The 13822-nt window shown below is 39.4% G+C and overlaps 1 protein-coding gene across 1 annotated transcript in view; it reads right to left on the reverse strand.

The window, feature by feature from the left end:
• fer (fer (fps/fes related) tyrosine kinase) overlaps positions 1 to 13822 on the reverse strand; it is a 159185-nt gene that overhangs the window by 120551 nt on the left and 24812 nt on the right. Inside the window, exons 6-9 of the mRNA XM_042334027.1 lie at positions 3369 to 3506; positions 2965 to 3084; positions 1548 to 1670; positions 5 to 194 (exon numbers count right to left, since the gene is read on the reverse strand). Coding sequence (XP_042189961.1) covers positions 5 to 194; positions 1548 to 1670; positions 2965 to 3084; positions 3369 to 3506 — 571 coding nt within the window. The remainder of the gene's footprint in view (positions 1 to 4; positions 195 to 1547; positions 1671 to 2964; positions 3085 to 3368; positions 3507 to 13822) is intronic.

Consider the following 13822-nt stretch of genomic DNA (forward strand, 5'->3'; position numbering starts at 1 on the left):
TTACCATGGAAGTGATGGATCTTGCATCCTCTTCATAAGCCATGACGGGAGGTGGTTCTTTACCATCATTCTCTGTCACCTTTCGTTCCAACATTTCCTTCTGTGCAAAGAGTTTAGCTTCAGCACATTTCATCTGCTGCACACTCTGTCTCAACTCCTCCAATGCCTGCTTCTGACTCAGCAACAACACAATACTGGAGAAAAGGAATTTTGAACAGTTGCATTAGCATCTTCACTCTCAGGCAATCAGTTGATACAAAAGTAAAAGAATTAGAGAATTCACACACGCAGTTAGGATCACAAAGTTGTTATTGTTCATTGAAAAGCACAAGCCTTTTTTTTCCAACTATCTTATAGCTTCACCTAGAGTGTAAAACAACAGTTTTGAATTACAGGATAGTAGCTGGGGGCTGATAAAATCCTAACCAATGTTGTAATGGGATGAAACCATCAGTCAGTGCTTTTTTGCAAACAGAATTCTATGCATTCAACCTATAAATGGAAATTCCATGATAGAAAACAACTCGAGTAGCAGAATATTGGGCTAATCTATATGTCATTTTCAGGAATGGATATTTTTAATCCTTTCACAAACCAATGTATTCACAATTTTCATTCTGGACTCACTGCTCAAAGCTTGACAATCTTTTATAACAGATCTACTCTTCAATTCATAAAAACAAAGAAACTTGTTTAATATTTTGGAAAATATAGGAGATAATGATCAAGCAGTATTGTGTTGCTCTTCCTTTAAGGGCTCCAGCATTTGAATTCTATTTACGACTTCAAACACAACTATAATGGTTTTCACTTCTGAACAGATCCAACTGGTTGATCGAGGTGGCACCTCGTGCATGCTCAACAAAACAACAACAACAAAATTACATTTGTATAGTGCCTTTCAATCGGGAGGATGCCCCAAGGTGCTGGACAATCAGTGTTTCGGACACAAACTGGGGGTCAGGATCGGGGAGGGTGGAGGGGGGGGGAAAGCAGGGTGATCGAAAGCACGGTCGAAGAGGAGGAGCTTGAGATGGGTCTTGAAGGAAGCAAAGGAGGGGCGAGGCGGAGGGACTGCGGGCACAAGAGGCAGGAGCAATATTTACCACAACGTAAACATTAAAGTTTATATTTTTATTTCAAGATGCATTAAATACTTTGGTGCATCCGGCTTTGTTTTCAATTTGACTAAAAAAAAGTTCTATTGCTTCTTCCTTTTGTCTTTTTAATCATGTGCAATAGTGCCACCTAGTGGCAATCAACCGGTTGGCGACCCCTGCATTAGATGGTGCACCTCATTGTACCACGTAATGCTCCACCTAAAAAGCAATTTTGTTCAAACAGAAAATCCACCCATGAACAGGCACACCTCTCTGGCTTTGCAGTGACATGCCCTTCATATCAGTTGTCACGTGCAGAGCAGGCTGACCTTCCACATAGCTGAAGGAGGACATGAAGCACTGAAAAGGTGCTATTAAAGGTAATAAAATGTTGATTTTCCAAGCTACTTCAACATTTAAGTGAGTTACCCTGCATCTAGTACTTACTCAGATTTCTTTTCGTATGTCGTTGAAGCTTCATCGATTTTCTTCTCCAATTCCAGCATTATTTCTTCCTTGCTGCTTATAGTTTGTTGAGTTTGGTTCAATTCCTCAGATGTTGCTTTTATCCTACCAGATTATTTCAAATAAAACCAAATTACTCACAGTTTATTGTCTTTTGAAAAAGTGTTATAAAGTTAAGTCATCAGCAATTAATCAGTTGAATAAAGTTTAGAAGCTTCCAATATCAACAAAAGGGCTTTCATTAAATCTTTCAAGAATTTTGAATGTAAGTGCAAATGCATTAGAACAACAATTTGCACTTACGTAATAATAATCCTTGCATTTGGTATAGCACCTTTCATATCAGATCACGCCCAATATGCTTAATAGGATGATTGTAAAGTGTGTATTTGTGTATATAACGCTCCTCACTCAGAGAGAATGAGTCTCAAAATGTTTTACAAAGATGGGAGTGGGAGCCCAAGTTGAGAGAGAGATGGGGGGGGGGGGGGGGGGAGGCGGCGGGAGGGAAACAGGGGAGACAACTAAAGGAGCGGTTAAAGAGATGGGTTTTTGGGAAAGTTTTGTAAGCAGACAGAGGGGGAGAAGCAGAGGGATTTTGAAAGAGTTTCAGAGGCCAGAGGGAAAGTGAAAGTTCCCTGTCAAGTGTGGGATAGGGTTGTCTGCAGAGATGAAGCAGGCCAGAGTTGGTGGAGTGGAGGAAATAGCTGTGGAAAAAGGGGCACAAGAAGTTAGAGGTAGTGTGGGGCAAGCCATGGAGGCATTTGAAAGCAAATTCGAGAATCTTAAAATGACTACACTGATATACAGCATGCTAACAGTACAGTACTTCGATTTTACATTCACTTTCAGCAGTAAGTGCACTTATTACTTTCAACATTAAGTGACACTTACAGTGTTCATCTTCAGAAGAAGCACTTTTTGCTTCATGCAACAACAAATTATTACATTTGTATAGCGCCTTTCACGTCATGAGGACGTCCCAAGGTGCTGGACAGTCAGGGAACCGCTCCCTGACATCATATTTACATGACATCACTGACATTATGAATATAAACTTCTAAGTGTTGTTGCCTCAAGAAGGTGGTTGCCATAATCTCTTAAGGTCTAATTTCTTAACAATGTGTCACATGCATGAAAGGGGAGGAGAGACAATTGTTGACAAAACCACTCAACTATTTCAGATGCAGAACTGAGTTTTGCAGAAACCTCTTATAGCAGATGGCCATCTGGAGGTGTCACTTAAGAGTTTAAATTTGTGAGCGTGATGCAAGCAGCAAATAAATTTACATTTAATATAATTTTTTTTTGCTTTTAAAGTACTGGAACAAGACAAGTACCATCCAAAATCAGTTATTCAATAAGTTGAGGGAAATCACTGTGGGGTGAAGCAACTTACGTGGCTTGCAAGCTTTCTGCTGTTAAATTATTCCAAAGAATTTCATTCGCATGAAGGTTTTCCATATCTTCTAATAACAAAACATCAAATTCAATGCCTGTCTCCTTAATTACCGGTGACCTGTAAAACAAATGGTAAAAAAAAGTTGCATGTTGCTTCAGGACAGGATGCTAAAGTTCAGTATAATGTTTTGAAATGTAAAAAGCTGCAACCAAGAATTAGAACTGCAACAAAATATAATCTCCAGTACCTATTACAATTTACCGATGCCTGAAACAAAACAGTGTTTAACCATTCAAATTATATTAAATTTGTAAATATTTTCCCACTGATATTAAAAGTTATACTCATTTTTGCAACACATTGATTTATGTTTACAAATAGATTGACAAGGAATACATTACCTATGATTTTCAATGAAGGAATTGTACTCCGAGCTGGGGTCAATCTGTTCAATGGAATTTTGAGTATCTTTGTGGATATTTACTATTTCCTCTGTTACAAGGCTAGTGATTTGGGTGTACTCTTCTAGAATTCCCTTTCTACAGAGGAAAAAGTGAAAACAAAAGAAATATTATATATTATAATAAATAATATTAATTGTAGCATTTGATACAGCGCTTTTCACATAGTCTAGACGTCTCAAAGCACTTTGCAGAATATACTGCAAAGTAAATTGACTGTATATTTGTGGGAGAAATGCAGCAGCCAATTGCGCACAGCAGTGTCCCACAAACATTCGTGGCCAAATTGAGTGACCAAATTATTATTATTTTTGTTGAGGGATTATTATCCCCAGAAAAGCAATCCGCCAATCAACTGACAACCGGGTTCCTACTTACTGCTAGGTAAACAGAGGTGTGTAGAGTAAGGAAACTTGCCCAACATTTCGTCCCTTCGGGTGAAGCAATATTTACCTTGCTTCTTCTTTGAACAGTTCAAATAGGAAACACGTAAGAATCTGCCATAATGGAGAGACATATCCCAAAGGTAGAGTCCTTTTAATAACCGCCTATCTCTCCAACCTTCTCTCTCCTCACAGCACTATCTTCTGCCTCTGCTCTACTGGTCTGGGCCTCCTCATTTGTCCCTTGAACCCTCCACTCCACCATTGGCTGCCGTGCCTTCAACCATTACGCCCGAAGCTATGGAACTCCCTTCCTCAATCCCTTCGCCTTGCCCCTTCTTTTCCCATTTTCATACTGTGCCTGAAGACTTTCCTCTTCGACCGTGCCTATGGTTACCTTCCCCCTATCCCTGGTTTACCATTGGGCTCCACCATTGTTAGGCGCTCTAGGACGCCACCCAGTGTGGAGGACACTATATAAATGCAAGTTGTTGTCGTTATGCCAAGAGCTGAGAAACCACCAACATTTTTCTACAATCAACTCAACACTTCCCTGAAGGGCCCTCCTCCCGCAGCAACAAAGAAGAAGCGCAAGCAAGTATCCAACACTCAACAATCTTCTGAAGCTCCCACAAGAGATCATGAACTCGCCCAATTCAAATGGAATCATAAATTTGACAATAACATTGATTTGACTCCCCTTGATCTTCAACTCTTCTCATCCCCTACCAAACAAGCCAAAGAATACCTCTACCACTGCTAAGGAGTGACAATACCTTAACATACAGAATTCTTTCAAGATTCTCAGTGAGGTTGATTGAGTATGATAAATGTACTTCGATGTGTAGGAGAAAACTCCTCACCACGCTGTTCTCTTTTTTTGAAATTAAAAAAAGTGTAGTGTCCCTAAATATTTTTCTAAGTTTCTCCCCACTGGTATGTCGCTCAATGTTCCTGATTCGGCCTACTCTTGCTGGTGTACAGTTCCACGGGTGAGGCTTGGCAGTGAGTGTTGTCAGGCCACTCAATTGTCACAGGCGAACCTGACTGCTCTTCAAGGGCAATGCACCATTGCCATCCAGAATGTCTGGGAGTCTCTCCCCCTCTCTCTCGCACACACATGCGCATGCACGTACAGATGACCTAAATATCAAATATTTAAATTTACCCCACTTCCCATAAAATATTATTGCACCTCCAGCTCCAATAATAACCTGAAGCAAATTGATTTAGCAGCAAAATAACATGCAATTTACATATTTTGATATCCACAATGCAAATACATTTCTGATTGTTACACAATTTCTTTCTAATGTTAATTTCGTAAATAATTCTGTATAAACAATTTTTTGCAATGATGGAAACTATAATTTCATGAAAATTTTAATTGAATCAACTATTGAGGCTACTGCAAGTACCCAAAGAAACTATGGTATGTGAGAGAACAGGGTATATTTAAGTATCCACAGTATTTGAAAGAATGGTGACTTAAAGGCAACAAATGAACTGGGGGGTCTGCTAAACCAAATTTACATTTTGGAAAACATTTGAAATTAGTGACTGAATTATCACTGGTGTAATGAACCATTCTTTTGTCAGGTATTTTCCTGAAAATTCATCATAGGTTCAACAAAAAGTTTTACCAGACTTTCGTCAGCAATTGAAAAAAAATCCTTCTGATGTCAGAGCCCTTTCAGGAAAAACATCATTGCTTTAAAGTTGTGAGTTGTAAATTAAACCAATGAGATAGACAACAAAGTCCTGATGATGAAAAATATTGTAAATCACATTTGTTATGTTCAGCCCAGATTCCCATTGACTCTCCTCACATGTTAGTTTTAATATTGTACTAGTTTGTAGTTTTAATGTAATAATAATCCTTGCATTTGATATCAAGTCTTCGAGACATCTCAAAGCGCTTCACAGAATATACTGTAAAGTGAATTCACTGCATATTTTGTGGGCGAAACGTAGCAACAGACAAAAATGAAATGTGTTAAGGATAGCAAAAACAGAACATATTAGAAATGCAATTAAAACCTGAAAGCAACAGACAGGTTAGCATTGTGTTAATACAGACAATGTTCAGTTGATAATTAAAAAATATCCTCAAAGCCCACAAGCATGTTCATAAGCTCTTAACTGTTTTCCCTCCCACCTGCCCTACAAAAGATACCAATAATGATTTAGTGTTGAAATGTAGAATGTTTGCAGACAGTCTGTACAGTGCAGTTTTCAAAAGGAACCCAAAGCACAATGAGAGGAAATGGTCAATATTAGTTAAAATCAAAACAGTATTTGATTTTGGGCGACATCAACTCTTCTAGATCTACAAATGGATATCCAGAGAAAACTGATACAGTTTTGAAAGTGTAATCTGTTTTTCCGTCTCCACATCCTTATAATTTCTCCTATAAATTTTTTAAAAATCCACAAAATTACAGAGTCTAGGAAAATAACACAAAACCATTCAAATTTAATTTTCATGTTCTTATAAATAATAATAATCCTTGCATTTGATTTTGCGCTTTTCACGTCAGGAGAACGTCCCAAAGCGCTTCACAGAACACACTGTAAAGTGAATTAACTGTATATTTGTGGGCAAATGCGGCAGCCAATTGCGCACAGCAATGTCCCACAAACAGTCGTAGATTGAAAATGACCAATTTATTATTGTTTTGTTTTTTTGGAGGGATTATTATTAGGCTCTGTGTGGAGTAAGGAAACTTGCCCAAGGTTTCGCCCTCTGCCTGGAATTGAACTCAGGTCTCTCACTTGCAAAGCGAGTGCTCTAACCCTGAGCTACAGGACTCTGGACTTATTTACAGTGGTTTGGAAGGATGCCTTTAATCATACTCTGACGCATCAGTAAGAATGAGAGTTCACTTAATCCTGTAGTTTCAGAATATTTTCTTTATATTTTATAAAGAATCTGAAAATAATAAGCCTTGCATTTGATATAGTACCTTATCACATTATAACAACATCTCAAAGCGCTTTGCAAGATTTTACTGTGATGTGTTGTGACTATGTGTTTATAGATGGACTTGCCAGCCAATTTGTACACAGTAGTGACCCAAAAACAGCCACAAAATGAATGGCCAATTTTATTTGGGGGATTGTTGACCAGAAGAAACTACGCAGCATTGAAATAACTTCAACTTTATAACATAAAATACTCTTGCACCCATTTATGTTTCTCCAAGATGATAGAAGACAAGACAATAAGCATATACAGAAATTACTTTCTGCATATTCTTACAGTTTTGTCTTATATCATCTTTCATTTAATGACATTTTCACTGTAAATCTAAATGTCAGTGCAGTATAAACTGAGCAGCAAGTTAACACAAACTCATCAGAAGCACCTGTTCCACCCCACCCCCCATCCAAAAGCAAAATGACTCATCTTATTGAAGGAAATATCCATACATAAAACTTAATTAAAACCATAAGTGTCCCACAAACAGTCATGGATTGAAGTGACCAATTTATTATTTTTTTTCTTTGAGGGATTATTATCAGGCGTGTGGAGTAAGGAAACTTACCCAAGGTTTTGCCCTGCCGGGAATCGAACACAGATTTCTCGCTTGCGAGGCGAGTCCCCTAACCAGAGCTACAGGACTCCACTAAATCCTAGAATCATAGAATATTACAGCACAGAAGGAGGCCATTCGGCAACTCCCCCGCTCTTTCCCCATATCCTTGCAAATTTTTCCTTGTCAAGTAGTTCATCACCAGAGCCACAATACTAGGAGGTTTTTAAAAAAGTAGACCCTTTTTCAAGTAAGCTGGAAAACACTACTCTGCCACAAAACAGTACTCAGCCATTACGTTTTGTTCCAATTGTACACAAAAAAATTCTGACATGTTGAGCCAATTGGCTCAAATGTAGAGGTTTTTAATAAAGGGAATGGAAACATCCACTCATGCGGTGAGGAAATCATTGAAACAAATGCCACTCTGCAATAATTTGGAGGCAGAAATAAGGTACATATGCTTGGCAAACTCTCAGAGCAGCAGCAATCAATACACTTGTGTTTGTCTACAAAATACAGTCACTACATTTTACAGTAAATTCTGTAAAGCGTTTTGAAATGTTCTCCTGACATGAAAGGCGCTATGTCAAGTGTAAAGATCAATATTAGCCCGACCCTCCTTCCCAAGAGAGATTTTGGTGGATATGGAGGGTTCCATCGTTGATAGATGTCAGCCAGGCTCAATTGGAAACAATCTTGCCTCTGTGGAACTCCATCCCACAGTCCCTCCACCTCACCCCCTCCCTTGCATCCTTCAAGACCAGTCTCAAGACCCTCCACTTTGACCGTACCTTCGGTCACCCTCACCCCTCCTGATCCCAACCAGTCCCTGACTGTCCAGCGTCTTGAGACATGCTCCTGACGGGAAAGGCACTATACTGTTGTTATTTGTTGTTCAGCCAGGAAGTTGCGAGTTCAAGGCCCATTGGGACTTCCAGTCTGGGCTGACATTGCACGAGAATCTCTTACAGCAAGTCTCCAGTTGTAACGTTGACTGTGTTTTTAGTCACTTTTCCCCTCCCACCCCCTTTGGCTCCCATCCTCAGCTCGGGTGTCAAGTGCTTTGAATATTTCTCCCAATGTGAAAGACTCTACATCAAACCCAAGGGTTATTTATTACTATTCCTGTTCTCAGCTGCACAAGCTGAACAGGAAACTCTTCTCTGGTGGACTCACAGCTTGTCCATCAATCAGATGGAGACTCACTCGAGCTCCACTCACTCAGTGGAAAAGCTCACGACTATTGGCATAATCTCAGTCAGCAGTTCAATGTGCTGCTGAGCAGTCAAGTTCAGTTGTCCTGGTTACAGTACAAGCAGAAGTCAGATAGTTCAAAAACCAATCGCTACCATTCCTTACTCACAATTCCACAAATTAAGAATTAAAACTCACATACCAGTGAATAACCCAGTCAAATGGCAACACAGATGACTGTATTCACAAGTTGCCTGGCCAAGTGATATTGAGCTGGAATTCAGAACTTGTTTTTTCTTTAAACAAGAGAAAACAAGAAAATTATGCTACAAATCAAGCTTAATCCGGTTTCCATATACCAAGTGAAAGTGATTTAGTAAAATTACAATGTGTAAGGTCAGTGGAACTATCAGTTTCGTGGTGTTTCCCAAATGCAGGCTTAGCCTCTATTTAACCATAAATGTGCACAGTGGAGATCACTAAGTGAACAGATCATTACTTCACGAGAGAGCAGCCCTCAAGCAAGAAATTACTTGGGAGGATTGTCATAATGAAAATTAGTTCAGGAAGTTACGTATCCTTGTGTTAAAGCATGTAAATGTGACATGGCTTTAATGGAATAGCCATACAAGGCTTTAATTAAAAAAGGAAATCAGTTTCTGATGAACAGACTTATTTGTGGAGTTAATTTCACATGTGGTAAAGTATTTTTATAGTAAAAAGCGGCCAAGTTCAAAAGGTAAATAATAATTTGGTTTCAAAGGAAACTCAAATTTATTTTATTCATATTGTCTCTAGAGCAACAAAGCAACCTCACTACATTGCACAAGTTAATTTTATGCTGATTTTTTGGGGGGGCGGGGAAGGGACCACTGGTAATGGAAGTTTGTTGTTGGAATGAACATACATGAAGTGAGGGTGAGGACAGAGAAGAGAATCAAAACCGTATAGTTGAGTCTGCTTAATGTTTACTCTGTCGGACCAGACAAAGTTATAATATTATGCATACAAGAACAATAGGGGAACTTCTATAAACACTCACAAACATTTCCAGATTGTTCTGAAGGAATTTACAATTTCAAGGATAAGGAAAAACATTTTTAAAAAATCCAATATTGTACTTTCATGACAGTGTAATATTGGCTATTTAAAATTAATAAAATCAGGTATTTTTGAATGTTTTTTCTTTGGAATTGAATAATAACAATAACAGCCACCCAGGGGCATTATAATACTGCACCATAATGGCTTTGTCTCATTGGATCATCCGCCTTCCATCAACCTGCTATTCGCTCTCATTGGGACATCTGCCTGTCCACCAACACATTCCATGCTCTCATTAGACCATCCACCTATATCTTCATTAAGGATTTCAGGTACTGGAGCAACTCTCTGGACCTCTCCTGCAGCACTCCACCCAGACAACAACAGCTCTCTTGTTAATCGGCACTACAAATTTGCCTAACTGTCGAATTATAACATTATACGGCTATAACAATACGCAAATTCAAATGTGCCCAAAACACACCAAGCACGGCCCAGACTAGCCACCAGTATTATGTGGGTTATGTGGGTTATTATGTGGGTTACATTAATTGGCAATTTAGCATTATATAAGCTCGACCTAATTTTAATTCACTTGATAACTATCGCTACCTTTAATGATATGCAATTCTATTTATCCATTGAATAAACTTTGCAAAAAACAATGATGCTAATGAAATACTGTACACAAAGGGGTTAATATCCTACATTGTGTATTGCCCCAATTCAAATCCCACATATAACTTTCAGCCAGATCAGCAGAAGGGTTTCCTAACTCCACAACTCTTGTAACCACATGTAACCACATGGAAATATTGTGGACATCGCTTCCGAGAAGAACTTCAAACTGTGGTATTTGCTGCTAAAAGGCAAAATGCAAACATGCAAGTATCTGCCTCAGTTAAGTGGGTTAAAAAAGGTAACATCTGGGGATCACTTGAAATTTCATTATCCAAGACAATGCAGAATTTAATGCAAATCTCAACCATCATTGTCTGTCTGTGCTAATTCTATCCTCTTTAAAGATTAACTGTTAAGAGATTAACTCTTTGTAAACAGAGGCCAATAAGCTCCAAGAGAAGTGTCACTTCTACCATAGTTACTTGCTGCCAGGTTTAGAAAAGAAACTGGCCAATACTTGAACTCTGGCGAGGAATGATATTGATATGCTCAAAATAATATCAAGTCTGGAAACAGACGAGTTGGGCAAGTCATCCAAGCAAACATTTTCTGCCTTGTGATCCTATATGGAGTGGTTTACACACCAAGCAACAGAAGCTCTCAGTATATAATAGTAATACAGTGAACATGAGGTTCAGCCCCCATGATACTACAGTATCCGTATCTAAATAAACCAAAAGGTGAAAGTGATATTTGATACATTAGGTGCCATATACAACACAGCTGGAGATAAATCATGTCTGGCCAAGAAATATAGTTTTCATGTAATAGTTTGATTGTATATGAGCTGTATTTAAATAATGACTTGTATTTGAAATTCACAATACTGCACTGAGATCTTAAATCTGAAGGGACTTCAGATACTGCAATGTTCACTTGGTTATTATGCTCTAATTGCCATTTGGCACATTAACATTTATCCTGAGCACAGCTGTGCTTTCCAGCCTGAAAGAGAAGCATCTGTTACAAGTCAGGGAGGAAGGTGTTTGGAAACAGTAATATGACTTATGACTTTTCTGCAACAAACAGTTCACCACAATGACAAGGCATTCTATCAACAACCGAATTATCATGACCGATTACACGGGTACCTACAGTGTTAAAATTAACTGGAATGTCCTAGTGAAAAAAGCAGGTATCCAAACACACTAACGTCATCTTGATCTCTGGTGAAATCTGAGCACTTGAAGGGTTGACTAATTGTCAACTTCTTTCAACTGCAGGCATATGGGGAAAGGAAAAGTAAATGAGACTGAAAGGATTGCTCTTAAAAGAGTCATCACACAATGGGACGAATGGCCTTCTCCTCTGCTATTAATTTTTATGGTTCTACGATTCTCTCTTTTCCCATCCCCTATTTTATGTGGAACATACCTGACAGTAGAGGAACTTGGCACTGTTCTTGCAGCCCACAAGCACAAACTAAATCTTGAATTAAAGAAGCAACCTGTGCACTGCAAAGCTATTCATCAATATATCTCACTTCCTTTCATCCCTAGGAGAACACAGCAAACAAGTAACTTAAACAGTTGTTTTAGCTAAGATCAAGTGTAGCATCTGTTCATATATTACTCCTCGGGTTGTGCACCTGATAGTACTTTCCCCTTTGAGGTCCAGATCATGTATTAATAATCATTGCATTTGACGCAGCGTCTTATCACGTCTTCCAGACGTCTCAAAGCGCTTCACAGAATATACTGTAAAGTGAATTAACTGTATATTTAGTGGGTGGACATACTAGACTCTTTTGACAAAAGGTCATCAACCTGAAACGTTAACCCACTTTCCTCTCTCCATAGATGCTGCCTGACCTGCTGAGTGTTCCCAGCGACTCCTGTTTTTTTTTCAGATTTCCAGGAAAGCTGTGACCCGAACCTCCCAATGATTTATTCGTGGTGGCAAGCAACTGCCAATAAAAACTATGTCTTCAGCCCTCTGTTGGCCGGGAACAGGATAGGAAGGGTTCTGATCTGGGGAGTTGATTTGCCCTCACAAGGAGGAGTGGAGACACTGGGATACAGATCTACCTTGGGTCCTTGACAACTGGCTCAGAATGGGCTTGCCTGGGATGCAAAGGCAATCTGGCCACTTGATGTGCTCAAGTGGTCGGGATGCAAGGAATTGGGTGCATGCTGTTTTGACAATTAGGGCCCAGATTTGCATGGGGATCCAGCCTGCCCAGGGAGCAACCTAAATCCAGTTTGTGGAATGTGATTCGGTTTAATTTGGCTTAGTGGGGGTGAATGGGGAAACCTTGCTCAACAAAAAGAAAAGAACTTTAACAGCACAGAAATTTACAGGGAATGCTCATTAATTTAAAACTGCAGGAGGGTAAACAAGTCTGAGAACTAAAATAGTTGTCATCGCAGACACAATAGCATAGACTGTGCTGTGGGCATTCTATGATTCGGAATCCTAAATGGACATTACAAAGTCTCCACAGCTGATTTACACCATTTGTTCAAGTGCATTTAGGAGTCACGTTCTACAGAAAACTCACTTATAATGTAAGCACATTTGAATATAGATAACAGCCCACAATGTTAACACTCTCGCACTGAGACAAATAGATCGTTACGCCTTATTTAGGAACAATAATTTTTGAACTGAACTTAAGTTACAATTTAGGGCTCACTTGAACAACATGAAGATTTCTATTGGCTGGACTACAGTAACCACAGCTGGCTCTGGCAGACCTCCACAGAATGGAGGGTGTGCATTTCCCATGAGCAAAGTCACGAGCCTTTGGGAGTAAAAAAAACATTTTGAGCAGATAGATGTAACCAGACAAAGTATAACTTCCTCCTAATTTACTTCTAAAAGCGGGAAATTGCACGATGAAAATTTGCAGGCGAAAACTAATGTGTAATCCCATTATAATGCTGTGTTTGGGATCCATAAAATCCCACATTATTCTAGTGAGACCGATAGCAGGTTTTACTGTGCATGTACGCAACCGGGCGGCATGCAGGGAGCTCAATGGCTGCTTTCCACGTTAGATCGGGCACATGATTGGGAGCTGAATGACCCAAGTCTGTCAGCGCTCCCAAGGGTTTCCTGCTTACGGCTGTTTTAGTCCAGCTCAAGCACCGCTTGGCATTAAATTCCTGACCCAATTTATGCTACCCCACCATGAAACTATCGTGTGTGCACAGCAGACTGATGTAAATCTGAGGCCTGAATTTCCACACTGTGGCACCCAGTAAGACTATTCTGTCTTAAAATGTAAGATTGCTGAAAATGTGCGAAATCTATCTTAGTATGATTAAAAAAAACTTCACTCAATCCACGACTGTTTGTGGGACACTGCTGAGTGCAATTGGCTGCTGTGTTTCAACCACAAAATATACAGTCAATTCACTTTACAGTATATTCTGTGAAGCGCTTTGGGACATCTTGAAGACGTGACAAAACACTATATCAAATGCAAGGATTATTATTATCTATTCAAAGCTTTATAGACGGGCAGGTTGTCCACAATCCCGGCCACAACTGCCAAACTCCAATGAAAGTTGGCGGGTCACCACTTAAATGGCTGATTTCCAGATCATTA

This window comes from Callorhinchus milii, unplaced genomic scaffold (assembly GCF_018977255.1).
Source record: "Callorhinchus milii isolate IMCB2004 unplaced genomic scaffold, IMCB_Cmil_1.0 Scaffold1, whole genome shotgun sequence".
NCBI lineage: Eukaryota > Metazoa > Chordata > Chondrichthyes > Chimaeriformes > Callorhinchidae > Callorhinchus > Callorhinchus milii.